Genomic DNA, 21,139 nt, shown 5'->3' on the forward strand with positions numbered 1-21,139 from the left:
TGACATTTAGCTGAAATTGAATCTGGATGAGATGTGTAACTATACATAAGGAGATTAAAACTGCGCCGTCTATCTAAAATAAAATCATTCTCAGCTCACCTTTATGGACAGATGTCATTGGATGCAGCTTTGTCTCATGCCTATCATGTCAATTACCAGTTTATGGCAGGTGGTTGACGGGCCAAGGGCACTTGTTCCGAAATCTATTTCAAGTGGTCAGTTAGGAAGAGTGAGACAGCAGAAGGGAACTGTGCTCTTAAATTTGCAATGTTTTGTAAATACTTTTAAACATAAATAGCTGCTAAAACAGACAAAAAAAAACTACCTGAGGAAAATAATGAAAGTCGCCTCTCTGCACCCTCACTCTCACTGCCGGTGTCAGAGTTTTTAGGCTCTTTTACATCGACATTCCTCAGGAAAATTCCAATACTTTTCTTCCCTTGTCTCTCGGACAGAATCACATTCTTTAGAAAAGGAGTAGGGGGCTTGAAAAAGAAGAGAAAAAGGCAAAGGAGGAAGAAAGATGGGAGGCTCTATAATCTTTGGCTCTCACAACAAACAATTAGCCCCCTTTTCTCTGTTTGAGGTGGGGAGAAAGTGGGAGAGAAGACGGAGGGAGGGGTGGGGGAGCACGCAAGAGAAAGCGGAGGAGACAGAGAGGGAGAAGCAGCGAGAGCGATGCTCTTTTATGGCTCTTGTCATATGGATGAAGGCGCGGCGCGTCCATGAGAGCGCACGCTCACCTTCAACAACAGGGCGTCCACTGGGCCTCCCGGCCTTTTCAGCCTGGAGAGACGAGCTCCTCAGGGGGCCATTAGAGCATGAATAGGGGCCTGACAGCCCTGTGCAGCTCCGCAGGGCATCCATAAACGCTGACATATTGACTCCCCATGCCTCTGCGCTGCCTGAGTGTGAAAGCGTGAAGGGCTTGAGGGGTGGGATTCTTCTTCTTTAATAAACTACTGACTAAAACTAGGATATTAGCAACAATACGAATGTTTGTTTTTAACTCTGACATATTCTTTGAGTCCACATGACGCAAGTATTGTTGTTCTTGGGAGTACTGTTTAGTTTTTATTCTAAAATGAAAAAAACTGTTTTGAAGACTTTTGCACTTCTAACATGGCAAATATGTCAGATATTACATATATGAAATTACTTACTAATTTGTTATATATTTTCCTGCTTTTTTAAAAAGAATCAGGATTATAAAGGCTCTAACAGGGTCACATAAAGACTTCATGGGACACAAAATGCAAACCTTGTGAGGAAGACTGTTGCCACCACTCGCTTCCACACTAAGTCTGAGCTTTTGCACCAGGTTTCCTCCTCTGCCGAGCAGAATGTCACCGCCTGAGCTCGAGTCTTTGCTAATTGAGGTCACAGCGAAAGTAATGAAATTAACAGAGAGCACAAGAAAGTAAAAAGGAGCCCATGGGGGTCTCTGCCAAATGGCACTGGAGCCAGCGCCTCGGTCCCCCAGCAAAAAGCTCTAAAAAACCTACGCAGGAAATCAAACAGTAACGTCTCAGGGCTATGAGCCGAGGTCTCCTGGAGGAACAAATCATTTTCTCAACAAAGCCAAAGAGAGATTACTGGGCACAGTATAGGAATGCACAGCGAACATTTTTATGTGCCCAAGGGAAGTTTCCTAATTTTCTGGACAAGGCTAGGCAGCAAATATTGTGGAAAAGTTTGTGTGATATAGAGGACACCAGGAAGGGAAGAAGAGTTGTGAAGAATGATGGAAACTTGAGTAAAAAAACCTCAAGATTGAAAAGCTAAAGAAAAATACAAATATCAAATGATATAGCGCTGTAAAACTAAGGTCCTTTTTTATAGATAACGTTGCCTTTATCGCTACACATATATATGTTTGAACATTACTTTATTCCTGCACATCCCAACACTGAGTTGTCTCCAATTCGATAAATAGAATCAGCATAGGTGGCTTTGAAATCTCAGAAAAACGGCTCCATAATCTTTATAAAATGCTATTATACTCCGCAGTGTTATTATGCACTGAGTAAACAAACTGTTCCCAAAGAGTTCCCTTTATGTTCCAACAATTTAATGAATGTTTCCTGTGAAAAGCTTTTTTTTCTGGGCACAGTGAAAGTATCATAGCGCTTGGCATTCATTTCTGAGATCCCTCCATATTGAGGGGTTGTAATGTGGCACAGTGGCAAAGCTTTTTATACTGAGACTACATATTCCCCAAGGAGAGAATGACTGACGATGCAGAAATAAGCCCATTAGTTGAAAATAGGGGACAACATTTGAAGTTGTTATTTTGTCGGGCAAGGACAGGAGCTCCACCCCAGTGTTTGGACAACCGCTTACACATTTTAACTTGGTGGGAAAAAAACACATTTCTGATTCGCAGCACTCGGGGAACATGTTTATTGTCTTTGTGGCTATGAAAAAAAAAAGAAAAGAAAAGAAAAACACGCGCACAATTAAAACAAATGAATATTTCAGTGTTGAAGCAGATCAAGAGCATAAAATGTGAAATGTTCTGGCCCTAAGTAGCATAGGCTAATGGCGATTTTTAAACTAGCAGACCATGGTCAATGTTTCTCATTCATCACTGAGGGAGAGCACGGGCGCACTGTGCTAAACGTAATTACTGTTGCACATTATGTGGGCTATTCCTGTATTATAATAAAATTAGCCAGAAATGCTTTTTGTCTTTTCTAATGCAGCGCTATGGTAACCAGTGGACGGTCATAATGCAACACAGTGTCCCGATCTGTGCCAGCTGTCAGAGTTTGACAACCTTAGGTGGCAAAGCGAATTGGGGGAAACTACATTTCTTTCAATAAATTATGTGGCTCTGACCTGCTCATCCATTGCACAATTTAACATGGCCATGATAATGTCCTGATGCACTGTACACTCATTTTTTTGTGATCCTTCAGCGTTATTGTTTGGCAGAATAACAATGGTTTAATCACCAAGACGAAGGACCCGCTCATTATTACACTGCCCATCTTAACATGTTCCTCAGATTATCTCAGACAGGCAGGAAATTCAATTGCACTATAGTTTATTCTATATTCCTCAGGCTGCTGAGAAAAAGGCTTTAACATAACATTTTAAATGCTGTCAGAACACAATGGATTGTTTTGATGGCAGGACCGCAAGAATACATTTACTACAATGATAATCAAGCATTGTAATTAATACAGAAGTGAAACAAATGCAAAATTATATTACATTTGAAATATACATATATATGTATTTATATATATGTATATATATATATATATATATATATATATATATATATATATATATATATATATATATATAGTTAGATATACCTACAAAATCAGTTTGTAAAAGCAGACATACACAGGATGAGAATGGTTCTGAGTAGCTGGTGGAATTCGAAAACACATCCGCACGCCAGTATTTGTCTCCAGACTGATAAGGAACTACACAAATACACTGAAGAATTACTGGTGGACCTTTCATGAATTAACCGGCCTTTGTCGCCGTTTGACATTATCTGTCAGCTGGAAACAACAAATTTATGTTGTTTGGTAGATAACTTATTAGGCAAAATGATGACGATTTATGAGATTACACGGTTAATTAAATACTCCACAAACTGTCTGTCCCCTTTGGCAATTCACCTAGTCGAGATGAAAACAAAAACGACTCAACATGAGATTTTATGGCCTTTGGGAGAAATTCTGATCAGTCTGTGTTTTGCGGGCTTGTTCTCTACGTTAAGCCATGAATGCTCAGTCATTTTATTGCTTGTTAACGTGCTTATTGGTGCTTTCTGACAACAGGCAACATCGTCAGCAGAGGTCATGAGGTCAGTAAATTACGCTTGTTTATTGCAGAAAAACGGTGCGTGTGCAGGACGACTGCACTGGGAGGTTTGTTTTAGGGGATGTTACCTAAATTGAACTGTTTCTTTTTTCTTTCTGTCTTTCTCGGAGCCAGGAGGAAAGACGTCCCGGATCTCAAAGCAATTAAATGAGATTTCTGTCTGATAACTATAGTTTTTTCCCATTGAAAACCTTTGAAACTAATCTCCCCCGCTGAGAACACTTGTCTCTCCTCGTGGCATGGCTAGGAATCAGCAGTGAGAGATAAATAAATGGCCTTTAAAAAACATTGGCCCTCTTGTCAAGACACATATCCACTTGAGAGCAGCGACAGTCCACATGTCAACTCATTCCCTTCCCATTTCCTCTGCTCTCTTTGCAAAAGACACTCCTGTCTAATGAGGTAGACGAGGGGCTGCAATCCCACAGGGGCCAAGCAGAGCTCTGTCATCCCTGAGTGTTGTTTTCCCTCCGGACAGCCCGGTCCACTATCGAAGGTAATACCCACCAATCAGGATTCATTACAACACCAAATCTATGAATGAGCTGCCCACCGCAAGCGAAACTAACACACAACTGCCCGGGAGAAGAAATAGGCCTCCCAGGGACCCCCCTCCAAACTAAATTGGATTGCCAATACGGCCCACAGACGTTTGCGAAGTCGAGAAAAACAATGGAGAAGAAAATAAATACTCCAAAGCCACAATGATGACTCCACTTGGTAAACTAACACAGTATTGATCGTCTTCTTCTTTTTTTGTTTGTTTAGAAAAGCCTCATCCCTGCTAATAGCTGTCTCAGAGTGTAATCTCTCCCTTGTCCTCCCCCTCCTCTCCTCCTCCTCACATTCCCTATTATGTGGCTCCTTTCAGCGCGCCTCAAATAGTTTAGGTTCAGTGTCGCACTGGGGTACGGGGCATGGGACTGGGGACCAATTGTTTGCTAATGTTGACACCTGCCAGAGCAGGCTTGGCCTATTTGGGGCCCGCCAAGCTGCAAACTGGATGCTCCCCCTCTTTAGCGAGATTAAGTGTGGGTTGCTGGGGTCACAAATCACTGGACTCCCTCTGATGTTGTGAGGCACAGAGCCAGAGACTGAGAGGACTAAAAGAGAAAGCTGGAGAGGGAGGGACAGAGGAGGGAAGAGGGATAAAGAGTGACAGTCTATTGTTTACTGAAAAGGAGGGGAATAATGTATCTTCTTGAGTGCGCATAACCAGTGTGCCCCATTGAAAAAAAAAATAAAAAATCAACAGTGAAGCCACGTTGCCAAAGCAGCACAACAGTTTTTCTTTTTGGGGTGCATGAATGATCGGGAATATCTGAAAGCCTTTTTTTTGTCAGAAATTCAGCATTAACAGGAAAGACCAATTGTCACACTCGCCACCTAACAGCTTGTGCAATTTGCACACTCATAAAATATAGCGGGAGAAACAAGCATGCGTCTGCTTGTATGATGATTCACAGGACAGACTTTCTCTGCTCGAATTTCCCCACACATGACGCTGACAAAATGACCTCTGCTCTTAGAGAATAAATAAAACATGAAAGTATAACATACGGTCGCTTCCGCGGGGAAAAGAAGAAGTAGGAACGTAAGAAAGTGATCGTTTATTCAAACAAATCCATCTTCTTTTGAAAGTTTGTTTAAGCGCACATATAGTGCGAAAGCCCAGGGGAGAACCAGCGTGGCCATGACAGACAGCGCCCAGCTCCTCCTCCTCCTCCTCCTCCTCCTCCTCCTCCCGTCCTTTGCAGATGTACATTAATGCAAAAGAAGGCAGAGATCTGAGCTGCAGCAGAAGCACCCTCTCTCCCTTTAAAACTGCTGCTGTCCAGCCTGATCGTGTCAGTTTGAAGGCCCCTATTCAAAAGTATTCATGCATCTGCCTTTGAGGCACAATAGCAGCTAGTTTATAAACTGTCTGCCCAGGCACCCAAAGGCTTTAGTTCTTATTGTTTTCGGCCCCTTAATAAACTTTTTGGAGGAGTTCATCAACTTGCCTGAATAGCCCATGCAGCAAGTCTCAAGACAGAAAATAACAGAAGGACCTTTTCTCCTCCCTCTTCTTTCTCTCGTCCTTTTCTAGTGGCTGTTCGTCTAACAATGGTGAGAGTAGGCTGTCAGACATCACAGGGCTTTTTTGTACCAATACAAGGAGAGAAAAAAGTATTCAATAAAAAGAGAATGCGGCCTCTCGAAATGGGGATCGAAGACGATTGTGTTTTCGCACTTTCGCAGAGAAGGTACAGGCTGACTCAGGCAGCACAATAAGTTACAAAGTTGTTTATAGAATAAAGACAGAACATGTTTAAGCCCTTTTTGCCGCAACAATGACCCTAACCCTATATTGCAGAAATTGTAGACAAAAATATTTGGATTTAAATTTCGAATACCCGTGTTTGAATTCCTAGATTAAAATACGCACGAAGGTGAGAAAACTGAGCAAACTGAGATTATTTTTCTTTTCCTGTATCTGCTCATTCAAACGTGGCCTGACACCTGTTAGACAGGCAGCAGCACAGAAGTGATGGGCTGCAATAAAATGTAATTTTGGCTGTAAGCCATTAATCCACTGTTATACCTTTAAACTCTGTGGAGGAAAAAATAAAAAATTAGCCAAACTTAAAAGTCTTTAATAGATGTCTGCTGTAATTAATTTCATACCTAATTAAAAACGAGCCCATACAGTCCATTGCAGGATGGCCTGTTTAGCCCGCTGGATGGCCATAATTGAAGTAATAGCGGAAGAAAAAAAAAAAAAAAAAAAGAAGAAGGGGGCCTGCTTAGAAAATAAAAGCCCGCAGCGGTCCAATTCAACAACTTCACCATCCCAACCCCCCCCCCCCCCCCCTCCACCATCTGACCCAAAAAGGCCTTATTGGCTGCCCCGGACCAACCACCTACTGTTTCCCACCGATGCACTCCGCGCGTTTTAAAACCCTAATTAGATGTGACAAGTTCAACGAGCTGGTTTTTCGGAGGAGGAAAAGCTGCTCAGGTTATGATTTCCGAGTCACACTCGCAGGGGAATCTCCGGACAGCTGATTCCTGTCAGCCTCATTCATCTTCTTCCAGCCAATTAAACATCGGCGCTAACAAAGCGGCGGCAGTTTACGACCGGGGGGAAATTCATTTAGACGCCTAAAGTGGGAATGTAAATGTTTGGTGGGGCGATGTTCAGCAGGCCAGGGACACTGAAACACTAACATAATAATAATAATAATAATAATAATAATAATAATAATAATAATAATTATTATTATTATTATTATTATTATTATTATTATTATTATGGCACAAAATGCAAAAAAATGACTCTTAATTGAAGACTTATTAAATTACAAGATACTTGTAGACTGTAATTCACGCATATTATGTGCTGATGTTGACGATGGAGCTGTTGCAAAAAAATAATAGGGCCACACACACACAGAGAGAGAGAGAGAGGGAGAGAGAGAGAGAGAGGGCTGAATCTGTCAGTGAAATAAAACGTATTTGCCTCTATTTCAACAACAACAACAAAACACACACACACAAACACACACACACACAATATCAAATTACCAGCACACACCACAAAATGTACTGACCTCTGGAAAACATTACGAGATCAGAGGAAACTGACGTTTTTAAAACGACATTATAATTTTAAAAAATATAAACCCGAGCCACCCATAACATTCGAAAATGAATTACACCAGACACACAAATCAAATAAAGCGAACCAGCTGTTAAAGAGTAAATAATGAATAAGAAAAAGAAAGTACAAAGTTGTGTCACTATTGCTCCACCTGTTGACGTGAGAAGTGTGTGTGTCAGGGAGGGGATAGAGTCGAGCTTAAGCCAAGAAAAAGATCAAAAAAATAAATAAAAAAAAGAAAGAAGGGGAAGATGAAAAATTGAGATTTCTCTATTTATTTTGGACCGCAGCCCTGCAGGCACACGGCGCTCGGATTCCCGGAGCCCCAGAGTGAAAATTGGCGGAATAAAACACAGACAGAAATGAGAGACGCGCTGAAGCACCCTACTGTTGTGACAGGATACCTGGAGGGCAACGCTTCCTCTTTAATTTGTCTCGTATGGTTTAAGACCCCCAACCAGACACTCAATCCTCAGAGTCTGCGTAAGCCTACTGAATTTAATTCTCGATGGTGGAAATTATATGCTATAATTAAATATCGTATCATTTCAAAAAAGAGAAGGAAAAAAAAAACTAACTCGGTGGCATGAAGGCATCTTATCGACTTGGTCTCCGTCGTTGTTATCACATTAATAGTAACAACATCTAAAAGAAAAAAAAAATGGTGCCTATCAACATTTTGTAGGCAGTCAAATCGCAGGGCTAAACAAAAGGGCACCTATGGGCTTACAGCTTATATTCCGATTTTTTTTTTCCCGAGCAGGAAATGTTAACCTTGAAATGCTACTATCTGCGCCTAACAATGTGTGATCATAACCCCATAAATGAGGGGAGAAATTGAATCCTTTTAAGTTATTAAGCAGGAAAGGATTATAAACTCGTCTTTATAAATGAGCTAGAAATCCCCATGTCTTCCTCTGTACACTTTTTAAATTTCCCACAAGAAAGCTGGAGAGGAAAGATTGCCCCTTTTCAAGAGCCCCACAAGAGATGGAAAAACCATTTTTGTGCCCAGATAGGGAGTCGTCCCCACATGGTAAGCGCCACTTTAATTAATAGACAGCCTTGAGAGGTATCACTGTCAGCCTGGATAATGGTGGCAGAGCCCTGTGTTTGTGCTTCCATGAATATTTCTGATGTGATCAAAGTCAAATGCCAGCACAGAATGAATTTAAGCCTACTCCATTTTTATTTATTTTTTTTATTTAGCCTAATGCTGCCGACACTTAAAGCTCCTGACACTGAAATGTCTCTCCAGTATGGGCTCTGGTAGGCCTACAAGCTTAAACTGCGCTCCTTTAAAAATTGATGCATTACTCATTACTCATAAGCAATGGGCTTCATGTTATTATGTTGCACGGTCGGCTCGTGTTACCTTGCTGGAACCAATAGGCTAATTTGTTACGCTCGGCAGACGCTCGTCGCCGTAAAATATCGCGATATGTCATTAACAACAAATTAAACCACCGTTTTTTCTTTCTTTCTTAAAAAAAAAAAGCTGCATAAAAAAAAAACAACATCAATTCCATATGGTGGAAATGTTTGGGCTACACACGGATGTCTCTCGTCTTAAGCAAAGGCAGTGTTGTCATAAACGGCAGTGAGAATGAGGAGATAAGAGGAGATAAGAAAAATTAAAAATAAACGTTTTTTAATAAAAAATTATGTCTGGAGGTAAACATGTCCCAGCAGTTATGATCTTTGCCCATTTCTGAAGCTAAAATTAAAACTCGTTTCACCACTTCCTGCATAGGAAGTGAGCAGTTAGCCATTAGGAGTGTTACCTAGCAACCACGAACTAAGCTAACTGCCATTTAAGTCAGCTAATGTGCTCAACAGCTATTTAGCTTACCCATTCAACGTGTTATTACCATTATTATTATTGATAAACTTATTATTGAGTACCTGTTAAAGGCTGTAAGATATTCAATGACATGTAAATCCGGCCACTTTTTAAAACATTAAATTAATAAGAAAAATACTACAGGCAGACTAGCATAGGCTATGTTAGCTTAGCTAGCTCACAGCCTGTGTGAGACAGCTAAGTAAATATGACCGGATATACAAAAAGAAAATATCCTAAAATTCAGAGATTGTGGGAGGAGAAGTTTTGAAAACTAGAATATTTAAGACAACTTTGCTATATAGCTTAAATATAGCCTACATTTTAACGTTTAAGGTGAGAGTGTCCTAAAATTAGCCCACTGTTTAGCCTAGCCCACTTTTTAATAGACTATTACAGATTAAATTAAGATAAAAAAGTAGATATATTTGAGTGGGAAAAGGAAGAAAATGCTTTTTAATTTTAGAAAAAACTTTTTTTTAATTCAATAAACCTAACTAACCTAACTTTTGTTGATTGTATTCATTTAAGCCTACCGCAAATCGGCTCAAACCTATCCTATTATTATTATTATCATTATTATTATTATTATTGTTATTATTATTATTATTATTATTATTATTATTATTATTATTATTACTGTGTGGTGTCTTTCAGCTCCTGCCCCCTTTATAAGAAATGTAGGCCTACCGATGTAAATTCCAGTGAAATGTGGCTTGAGTGGCTGCGGGGACAGGGGAGGTTAATCCGAGTTTAATGCAGTGAAGCACAGCGCAGGGTCTAGGCTATGATGGGTATGTTATCTCTGCCCAACATTTGGGTCTCCCTCAATTTCCACCCAGCCAAATAGCTGCGAGAAAGTGCAGATGGAGTCACTCTCAATGCCTGAGGAAAAAACGTTATTAATAGCTAAATAACTTCCCCATACTTTCACTGAATCTCTCTCACACACTGTTCCAGATGGATTTGTTTGAAGTGGTCTCTCGCTTCATTCCCCTGTCCTTCTCATTCAGCACGGCTTTAGACCCGAAATATAGCTACATTATATTACCATACACTTAGAGACTGGGTGTGTGTGCGCGCGAAATTGTCTGTCTGTGTGTGTGTGCGTGTGTTGGAGTGAGTGTGCGTCGCGCATGTGTGTGTTTGTGGCGCGCAGAGCATCGAGGGGCCAGCTTTTCACACCATCCATCACTACAGTCCGGGTTTGTCGTTATTAACAGCAGAAATGATTCTTTTTGTGTTTCTTTGTTTGTGTAAGAAAACACACAGCTGTACCTGGGAGTGGGGAGTAAACCTGGCCCCTGGACGCACGAGGTGAATAAACAAACGTTTACAGGTAACTTTTGGAGCACGCACTAACACAGAAATGTAAAAAAAAAAAAATATATATATATATATATATGTAAAAAAAAAAAATATATATATAGGGACATGTTTGTCTCTCACTGTATGTTTGTGTCACAAGTTACGCCTCATATTCCTCACAATAAAGATAAAATGCCACTTAATATAACCTCTCTCAGCTAAATCCTAACCTGGATCTTTGGTCCGTCTGACTCCCTCACACCTCTCCGCTGCTCTGTCACTTCCCCTCCCTGACGCGCGGAAATAATCCCACCTGGCATCTATTTAATTAGTTTGAGGACCTCAGGTAATCCTGCGATTTGCTGAAGTGTCCATCGCCTGTCTCCACCTCGTCTGACGGACAGGTTGGTTGTGTTACTGTGGCAGATGGACGCCGGACAGCTGATCCACCTTTCTTTTTTTGTGAGCGGTGTGGCGCAAAACAAAGGGGATGCCCCAGTTTTGTTTTGTTTTTTGCACAGATGTAGTGCAACCTTTCCCCCGTTTTTTTTTTCTCTCTCGAGCGCAATTAAACTTTGGCACAAATTTTAACAGCCGTACATGACCATGAAAGCGCACATCCTGGACAGGACAGAGGCTGGACCAAGATCTCCGCTCGGTGATCAACAGACGATTAACAATGATCTGAATAAAAAGAAAAGGGCCAATCGAGCAGCGTGAAAAGGTGGAGCTATTTTGGGTGCATACACTGAGTTTCAGTTGGTTTGGCTTCCTGAGGAATAACCCCATGCGACAAAATAAAAAAAAACAAAAAATGTACAATGCTGTAATATGGTTAGCAGTTTAAATACACGTTTAATAAAGCTAGATTAGAGCCGGGATAAATCCGTGATGTAACCTCTGAGAAAATCAAATACGCAGGCCTAATAAACAAATAGATAAATAAATAAAGTCTTAAAATCTGGATAAGTAAACGGGGGAAAAAAAAAATCTCATGAATTTTGTGCCCAGGGCGAGCCACTGTGAGCTCCGCTCTGAGATGAAAGTGAAAAGAAATAAAAGGCTCTATTTAATCTGCTTTAAAACCCCTCTCCACATAAGGGCTGTGCTTCAAACTCGGAGAGTGAGGGGCTGATTGGGGATAAATACATTTCTTACCATGCCTGCGAGCTATTACACCCGGCACGAACACAGCCACCTATTCAGCAACCATCGTTTCCAGTGCTTACTCTAATAAGTATTAACATTATTAGATGCCATCCGGATGCCGGTAGTCTAAACTGCAATACGCATAGAGGGGTGCGTCTCTTTTTATAGCAACGTAATTGCGTCCCAATTTAAAAACACAAGCTGAGCAAAGAGAGAGAGCGAGAAAAAAAAAGTATAATAAAAAAAATAGACGCAGGAACACTGTGTGGATATTTTGCACTAACAGTAGACAGTCGATAATGAAGCAGCGGTGATGTAGTTAACGCTTTTACAAGTCAAACTATCGCATTACTCACAAGACGTGTCCTCAGTTTTACGCGGCTGAGTTGTGCGTAACGAGCAGACTCTCCTTAGAAAACGTTGGTCATTTACCGCCAGCAGGGTTTACAGACCATCTACATGGACACCGGAGATATTTGAAACAAAATTGTGACATTTTTCTCATAACATTAACGCGTGGTGTGACAGAAAAAGGGACCGTTTTCACGCTATCAACTGATTCTTCTCCAACGGGCCATTATATAAAATTACAAAACTATCTACCAGCGGGGCGTACTGAATAATTCATCTCCTTTTATGTCTCTCCTTGCCCTTTGTCCAAACTTTTCTCTCTCTTTTTACCCGGTTTTTGAATGAGAATGGGACGGGCCCATACTCTCCTTTTCGCTGCCCTGCTTTCCAGGATTTGCTTTTGTACCTCGGACTCCTCACTTTAGAAAAGCGTCAATGGAGGGGAGGTTTCAGCTCGTGAAGTTCATCTTCAAGTTTGAAAAATTTCTGGCAGTGTCTTTTTTGAGGATAAAAAAAGGGGGGAGGCTTTTGTGAACTCTTATCTAAACCCCCTTTCACTCATGTTTGATCATCAAAAAAGGGGCCAACCTTTATGTCGTTTGGAGCTTGTGCGTTTAAAAAAAAAAAAGAAGAAGAAGAAATATAAAAAACACTTAAATTAAAAAAAAAAAAACATGTCAGAAAAGTCAGAAGTGTGTCCTTTAAAAATATCAAACGAGTCTTCTTCTACTGCAAATAACGTAGCAGAAGAAAAATCTCACATTCGCATGTAAATATCATATTCATGTATTTTTTTAAATATGTAAAATACGCCACAAAAATTCAACATACCACAGAAAACACCAACACATTTAATGCATTATAAGCTTGTAAATACTACTTACAAACACTGACAATAGCTGCATCAAAGCTTTATTTTCCCCTCCTCGTAGCATTACTAATAGAGCAAATAATAATATGAACACTGATTTCCACTTTAACTGACAAGTGGTGAAATGTCAGTGAACTGACATCGATTGTGAAATGGGTCAACTGTCAGCTGTCGTTTAGAGGTCGTTAAATGAGTGAATGAATGAGGAGGAATTCGCCACACAAATTAATTTTCTGCAGTTAAATACCTTCTGCCAAGGCTCTCATAAATAATTGAGTGAATGAACAACTGCTGGCTCGGAGTTAAAAGCAGGAATAAATTCTCTGCGTTTAGCTGCAGCTCGGGCTGTGGGACAATTTCCCAAGAGGACGTAAAGTAGGAAGTCTATTTAAAACAATTACTTCCTGCTTACAAGGGCTGCAGTTTACATTACATAATAATAATAATAATAATAATAATAATAATAATTTGATGTTTCAGACAAATACAAAAAGGGCCATATTTCTGCTGTTAACTTACATTTATCACCGAGGATGCCATCGATGCTATGCTTTGTTTTCTTTTCTCCATCTTCATCCTTCTTATCACAGTCATCCTCGTCATCTTTTTTGCCAAATCGGGCCCTCAAAACGCGGCTGATGGAGCTCACTAATGGCAACAAAAAGGTAAATGGGTGATTAGCCCTAAAACCCATAAAAGAACCATAGTAATCCTATCATACATTTTTTTTTAATTTTTTTAAAAAATATAAGAAGGATACAAAAAAAAATAGCACAGGAAAAAGTTTAAATGTTGAAAATGAAAATAATAAAAAGGAGCAGCATTAGACTATAAATGCAATAATATAAGAAAAGAATAATAATAAAAAGAAATAATAGCTAAAAGCACTGAAGGTAAATTTCCCCAACAGGGTGATTTTATTCTGGGTCAAACAGCTGTAGGTGTGCTGCTTCCTGCTACACTCAGACATGTTATTATCTTTAACTGAGGGGTCTCAAAAAAACATGTTGGATTCAAAGTGATGTGCACAAGTGATGCTGCGGTGTTCGCTCGTAATAAAGAAAAAAAAAAGAAGTGCAGCTTACCAGATGAAGCCTCACCTGAAGGAACCGTGCTTCTGTCGCACACCCCGTCCTTCAGCAGCTTATCCCGGATCTCCCAGCTGAACATACCCGGGTTTTCTCTCTTGTACTCCTCGATCCGCTTCTCCACGTCTGGTGTTGCCACCTGCTTTAGGTTGGAAGTGGCGCGTAGGGCAGGGAGCGGGGGGGGAAGACAAAATACAAGCGGAGGTTTCAGATTTTAGTTTGAAATTGAAGGGGGACAAATGATGGTGATCCGAACATGCAGAATAAAAACTGAACATCGAAAACAAAAGGTGGTATTTTTAATGGAAATATCACATGACAGTAAACGGCACATGCACGACATATTTTAACACCAACGTGTCCATGTAATATATATATATATGTGTGATTTATTTATAATAACAAAATACTGTTATGGAATAATACTGTTATTTAAGCCGAATAAATGTTTACAACATTGTATAAACCATCTCACTGAGCACCACAGACAAACAAATAACATGAGAGGAATTGATTTTTTTTATTTCACATTTTTAGGTACATCTTTTCGTGATTATTGTGATCGATTTTTTAAATTATTGGACATTAATTCAAATATTTAGTAATTTTATTTTTTTTAAATGTCAGCTGCAACCATGTTACAGGTGGGCAGCAGTGTAGATGTAATTACAATTTTAGGGGACACAAGACACTGGTAAGAGAATGGTTATTCTTCTTCTTCTTCTTCTTCTTCTTCTTCTTCTTCTTATTATTATTATCGTTATTATTATTATATTCAGACTTCCATACAGAGGGGATCAACCATATTTGTCGTCTTCACCAGTCTCTTACAACAAACACAACATCAGCCATCAGGTGTCATGCACCTCGTGACGCCACACACACACAAACAAACAGGCACGCACGCACACAGATCGGTTCATGGATCCCACTCACCCTGGGCTTGCTGCCTCCGATGGCCCCTGGACGGATCGAGCCGGTCTCCTGGTACCGGCAGAGGATCTTGGAGACGCAACCGTGAGAAACTCGCAGTTGTCGCGAGATTACGCAGGGTCGGATGCCGTGGTGGGCCATCTCCACTATCTTGTGTCGGATGTGATTTGGCAGGGGCCTCCCGTTGATGAACACGCCGCCAAGCTGGTTCACCCTACCCTGGCCCAGAGGGGTGGATACTGCGCCACAATAAACAATAAAAGTCTCAAAAACAACAAAACAACAACAACAACAGCAGCAGCAGCTCCCCACAGCTTTAAAATGTCCAGGCTTGCAGATGAAGCTAATTCAGCCTGAGTTGTAGTCAAACAGCGGGGCTTGTTTGCTGTGTTACTGACTTCTAATGGCACGCAGTTTACGCACATTATCATATTAGACATTTTCAAGAGAGCGCCGTGCCAGAAATGCACCGAGCGTCTGTCTGGCTGACAGGATGCATCCGAGGCCACTTCACGATCCAATTTCACATTCAAGAGACACTAAAGAGGGCGACACTTCCCACCTTGATTATTCCTAGTCATGCTGTACAAATATTGATGTGATCCTTTGAGTCGTCTCTTTGCTGTGTGTATTATTGCCATTTCCAGCAGCAGGACACTTGAGCAAATCCCGCAGCTCGAGTTACTTGCGGGCTACGTGGTTTTTGCACATTTCAGTCCAGGCCACTTGAGCACGAACCGGGGGCGTACTGGGAAAACAGTTTCCATAAATGCATGCAAATACAAAGCGATTTTTTTTTTTACTCCCATATGTTCAGACGACTCGAGAGGGGGCATGGAAGTTTTTTTTTTTTTTTTTTTTTTTTTTTTTAATAAATTACCAATTAGATTGCTTTTTTCCCCTTGTTGTGTAAGTTGGGTTCTTTAAAATGAACTAAAAGGGAGAAAAAAGAGTCTGGTTATTCTGTCATCTGTGATATTAAGACGGTGAATTATTATCTGCAATTTTAAGGTATTGTTTTTTTAATGCAATTTCTCTGTAATTTAAAAGTTTAAGCATACAAAAACAAAGCAAATACATACAATAAAAAATAAAAATAGATATAACTACAAATATTTCAGTTATATATTTTTTTGGTCTGAACTAAAATTACTTACAAATGAATGCAGGCTGGACACATACATTCGTGAATGACGACGTCATGTCAGGCTGCATCAATGCTCGTGATTATTAAGTATATTTGTATATTGGTGGCCGAAGTTCTCCTGCAGCGGGATCCGGCTTGTTATCTCTAATCATCACTGACTGGAGGTCGTTCTTCTTCACCCACCTTTTTATTTCCCAGCATGTCGCCGGTAACAAACTGTGTGCTCGGTGCGCCTATCACGCTACGAGCTGACAGAGCGCAGCGCTGACGACTTTTTGTCACAGCACAACTTCCAAAACCAAACACATGTTGTCGTCTCTCTCTCTCTCTCTCTCTCTCTCTCTCTCTCTCCCTCTCTCTCTCTCTCTCTTACCTTCCAGGGGGAAGCCGGTTCTTGGGTAGTTCTGGCCCGGCGCTGGGCGCACCATCCGGGGCACAGTTCCTGGTAAAGTAGCCATCATCGAGCCACTCGGACGAAAAAAAAACAACACTACGGACTCGAACCTGCTGCTCTAACAAAAAGTCCAAGACAACAACAACAACGATAAAAATATATATATAAAAAAAACGAAAAAACAAACACAAAAAAAAAAACACCCGGAATGTCTTCAAAAATGCTCACAAAAAAGAAGATGCTGCTGTCAAATCCCAATCCCAGGCCGAGAAACTGGACGGAGCCCTTCTTCCACCGGGGGAGAAATAAAAGTGATGCTCTCCTTCTGGTGCGACAAAACCAAGAATAAAGAATCAAATCAGCTCATCTGCACGTGGAATAAAAAAAAAAAACATTTGCAAAACAGAGCACTTGAAGTTATGTGTGTGTGTCTGTGTCTCTGTGTGTTTGTGTGTTGTGGAGAAAAAAAATGCACTGTTATTCTTTTTTCCCTTGGTGTAGTTTGGGTTCAGTATAATGTCTGCCGGCTGGCTGGAAGTAGTTTAAGTGGCCAACTTTCGTGCATGTCGTAGGAGGAGACAGCCGAGCGCTCCCATAGGCTCGCTGGCCTTTCTTTTATGGATGAAAGAGAGTGGGTTTATCCAGGAGCGGGCCGACCAATCAGAGCCGCACATTCCACTTTTAATTCACTGCTGCCTCCCTCATATAATACTCCATACAGCAAAAAGATGTTATTACACCTAAATGTTATTCTAAATGCTTGTCTTTTTCCAAAGTGCGTCTGCTTCTCATGACAGCCCAGCTGTTCAAACCTGTGGACTATATTAATGCTTTTTTTTTTTGTTTTTTTTTAAATAATCATTCTTCTGTTTTTCTTTCTTTCTTTCTTTGATTGATCAGAAGAAGCTCAATCTCAGAAGAATGTATAAAATAAATACATATGAAGCTGGAAAAATAAACTGGAAATTAGAAAGCCTGAAGTTTGAAGCTATAAATCTGTTATTTAAAAAATAAAATTAAGATAAAACACAATGTCGAGTTGTTAAGAATAGCAAAGTGTTCATATTCTCTGCAGGTAAATGAAAACATTCAGATTAAAAATGTCCTTTTTATTTGATAGCCTATATGAATTCATTGACCAACATCATCCTGTTTCCGATAAACCTCAAGCGCACAAACGTCGGTATCCCGGGTTATTCCTCTACAGACGCACCGGTGCGCACGCAGAGCTTTGTGTGAATTATAATACAAAAAAAAAAAAAAAAAGAAAAAGAATCACGGCCCAAAAATAATGGATTCAGAAACTGATGATGTGGTTCTTCTGGGTGGACAAACGCTGCGCAAAAAAGGCAGCCCCGCTCGGCGAAGGGGTTAGACTTTAAGATGCTGTTCGCTTGTTAACCTTTCAATTAAGTAAATGTGCGCAGCATGAACATCTTAAATCGCTCCTAAAGCTTTTGTGGTAATTACAGCATTTGGGGATCGACCCGCTATTGATGACAACAGGTTGACTTGCCCCTCCAGTACAGCACGAGAGTAATTGCTTAAAGGTAATTGTTAGAAAAAAATAAAAAATAAAATAATAATAATGCGCCACCATTAAACTTGAATGAAAAAAAAAAAAAAAAAAAAAAAAAAAGAAGAAGAGCACATATGGCAGGAAAAGAAGAGGTGCATGTGTCAACTCTGTGGGCCCACCGTGCATATAAAATTGTGTGACAATTGCCGTGGAAAACACTCCTGGTGGAAGGCAATTTCACAAATAATTTTAGCAACAATTAGGGAGTGTGGAGGGGTGAAATGGCGATTTCACATGCAGATGTGCCGGTGGGAAGGATCTGGTACCCTGCCGAATAGCTATGACCCTCACTCTCCCGCTTTTGGTCTGCTTCACATGGGACAGGGGGAGCACAAAGAGACCGCCTCACCCTCCTGGGAAGGCGCAAAGAGCACTGGATTAAGTCAAGCATCAATCATGTGAAATCCAAACAATGGCCAATTTCTCTGATGGAAAGCATGTTCCCCTTTGCGAAACATTTCACCTCCCTCTCTCTCTCTCTCTCTCTCTGAAGCCACAACAGGTATGTTTCTGACATCACACAGACACGCAAATAAAGCTAATAATCCCGTCTCTCTCCCCCCTGCAAAATATTATTGGTTCACGTCCACCAGGTCCTGCCTCTGTTATCCTAATCATTATTAGCCTGGTGTTCATTTGTTATGCAGCTGCTGATAATTACACCCAAACAGAGCAGAGTTTGAAGTGCAGCAGAGATCACGATGCATCGTTCTCATTCCTTTAAAATTAAAATGTAATGCTGCACACGTTGTTGTGTTTTCAGACACAGGTTTTTTTTGTTTTTTGCTTTTTTTCACTTGTGGGGCTGAAATAGGTATACTCTGGTATTTTTGTTTTTTAAGGTGTGTCATGAATATCATAATATCTGGTAATTTTCATCCGAGAAAAAAAGTTAGATAAATTGCCAGATTTTCATTTAGTTATTTTATTACACGGTATTCTATAGACTTGTGTTTTACAGTGTCTCCGAGGACATTTTTTAAAAAAAGGACAGAAGATGAATTAAAAAATTAAAAATGTCTGCTTAAATGTATTGCAATTTAAGCTTACCTGGTTATTACCGGGTTATTAAAGCCTCCTCTTTAAAGGGGCACTATGTAGTTTTGGAGAAGAAATATAATATATTATATTAATGAGATAATAACTCTGAAGTATTTATATTTTCCATAGCTGAAAAAACAAAGCTGTTCTAAGAGGAAAATAAGATCCCAGAACATTGTTTGAAGCTAGAAAGGTGGCAGGGTCCGCCACATATAAAAAAAAAAGTTAAACAGTATTACATTGTGTTGTTCTTTACGGTCAGTTTGTTTATTCAGTTTATTCAGTCATGAAAACAAAACAAAAAAAATCTTACATCTTTCTTTTCTGATTAAAAATCTTCTTTCATAATGCTCCTTTAAATGTTTTGGTCTGTAAGCCTTTTTCTTTCTTTTCTTTCTTTGCTATCTTTTGTTAGACCTTTGCGTGGGGTCAAAACTAAAATCTCAACATTGCAGCAAAGACATTTTTTATCTTACAAATGCCTGTAGATGGTTTTAACTGAGGCTTTGAGTATTTTGGATTACAATATTTTCACACTGTTGTGGCACCGTGTCCACTAGTGGGCGACCACTGTCTCACTCCCTCCGTCAGCTTATGTTAAAGGGCAGGTTTTATGTGATCTGTACGCTCCTCCAAACCACCATTTTTCATGTGTATGAATGCGTAATGTTTCTGTATCACCTGACCACAAGTGGCATCTGAATTACACTGGTCCTCGTCACAGCCTAAACTCCATTTAGCCGTGTTGTTTCTGCAGGGTTGGGCTCAGCGTCTGGCTCATATAAGTAACTCCATCACTTAGGTTTCCTTTCAGCTGCAGCAGACAGAAGAAAAAAAAACAAAAAAAAAATACTTCCTCTCTCTCGATACTGTCTCCAATCTTATCTTGATCAGGACCGCTCTTCAAACACTTCCCTGCATAGCCTCTCATTATTTGTGTTATGGCAATTACCAAAGTTTCTTTTTTGCTCGTAGGTGAACACTTCTCTTCCCTCACGCCCCCCCCCCCCCCCCCCCCCCCCCCCCCCCCCCCCTCTCCTATCTACATGTATTTTCTCTATACACAACGTTCAGCTAGCACAAAGAGAAAACACCTTTGATGAGAGGCATCGCCAATTTGGGCTTTATCTTCGTCTGAGCTGAACAAAGGCATGATATACAGGCATTAAGTGCACATAAACATTTTTTTTTTTTACTGTATTTAAATTTTAACAGTGCTTTTATCTCGCCGAAATGAGGGTAGAGTGTTGAATTCAGCCTTTTGTCTCTAGTGAATGGTGTGCAAAATATGTTTAGATGATGTCTAAAAGATGTCTGTTGGAGTTGATAGACCTCTGTTTTTGCATTATCTTCATGCTATAAATTTCATAAAATAAAAAAGGAATACGCTTGTTTTTGTTTTCAAGGGGGACTGAAATGTATGAAAGAGTTCAAATACAGGTTTAATTTATTTCTGAAAAAAAACCAAAAAAAAACCCCAGAACACAGTCAACAGTCAGACAAACACAGCGTCTCCTGCAGTCTTATGATCCCCGCTCCCCAGAACTTTAAAAATAAAATAAAATTCATGAATCAAATTACAATAGTTTCCTGAAGCTTTTTTCCATTTGTGGGCTTTTTAATGCTGAGGGCAAGTTCCGTTCTGTGTTGATTATATAACAGATGTATTTACAGATAATCTCCCATCTGCACGAGCACTCGATACATGAATCACAAGCTGCCTTTCCTCCCCCATGATGGCATTAAAAATGTGAAATGTATTGGATGCAAAATCTGCCTGCATGCAGCCGAACAGTGGTCACAATGATCAATTGTCACCCAAAGATTTCAAGGAGGAAGTTTTTTTTCCGAGGGCATAAAGCCCCCCAAAAATAGTGAACAATTCATCCTCCATCCGTTCATATTTTACCTCCACTGCAGGCTCCAGGCTCTGGAGACAGTTTCTC

The 21,139-nt window shown here is 40.2% G+C and overlaps 1 protein-coding gene across 1 annotated transcript in view; it reads right to left on the minus strand.

The window, feature by feature from the left end:
• pax7a (paired box 7a) overlaps positions 1-17,182 on the minus strand; it is a 43,930-nt gene extending 26,748 nt beyond the window's left edge. Inside the window, 4 exon segments of the mRNA XM_030420856.1 lie at positions 13,531-13,659; positions 14,097-14,241; positions 15,036-15,271; positions 16,553-17,182. Coding sequence (XP_030276716.1) covers positions 13,531-13,659; positions 14,097-14,241; positions 15,036-15,271; positions 16,553-16,640 — 598 coding nt within the window. The 5' untranslated portion in view covers positions 16,641-17,182.
• Between the last annotated feature and the right edge of the window lie 3,957 nt (positions 17,183-21,139).

The sequence above is a fragment of the Sparus aurata genome, chromosome 6 (assembly GCF_900880675.1).
Source record: "Sparus aurata chromosome 6, fSpaAur1.1, whole genome shotgun sequence".
Classification (NCBI taxonomy): domain Eukaryota; kingdom Metazoa; phylum Chordata; class Actinopteri; order Spariformes; family Sparidae; genus Sparus; species Sparus aurata.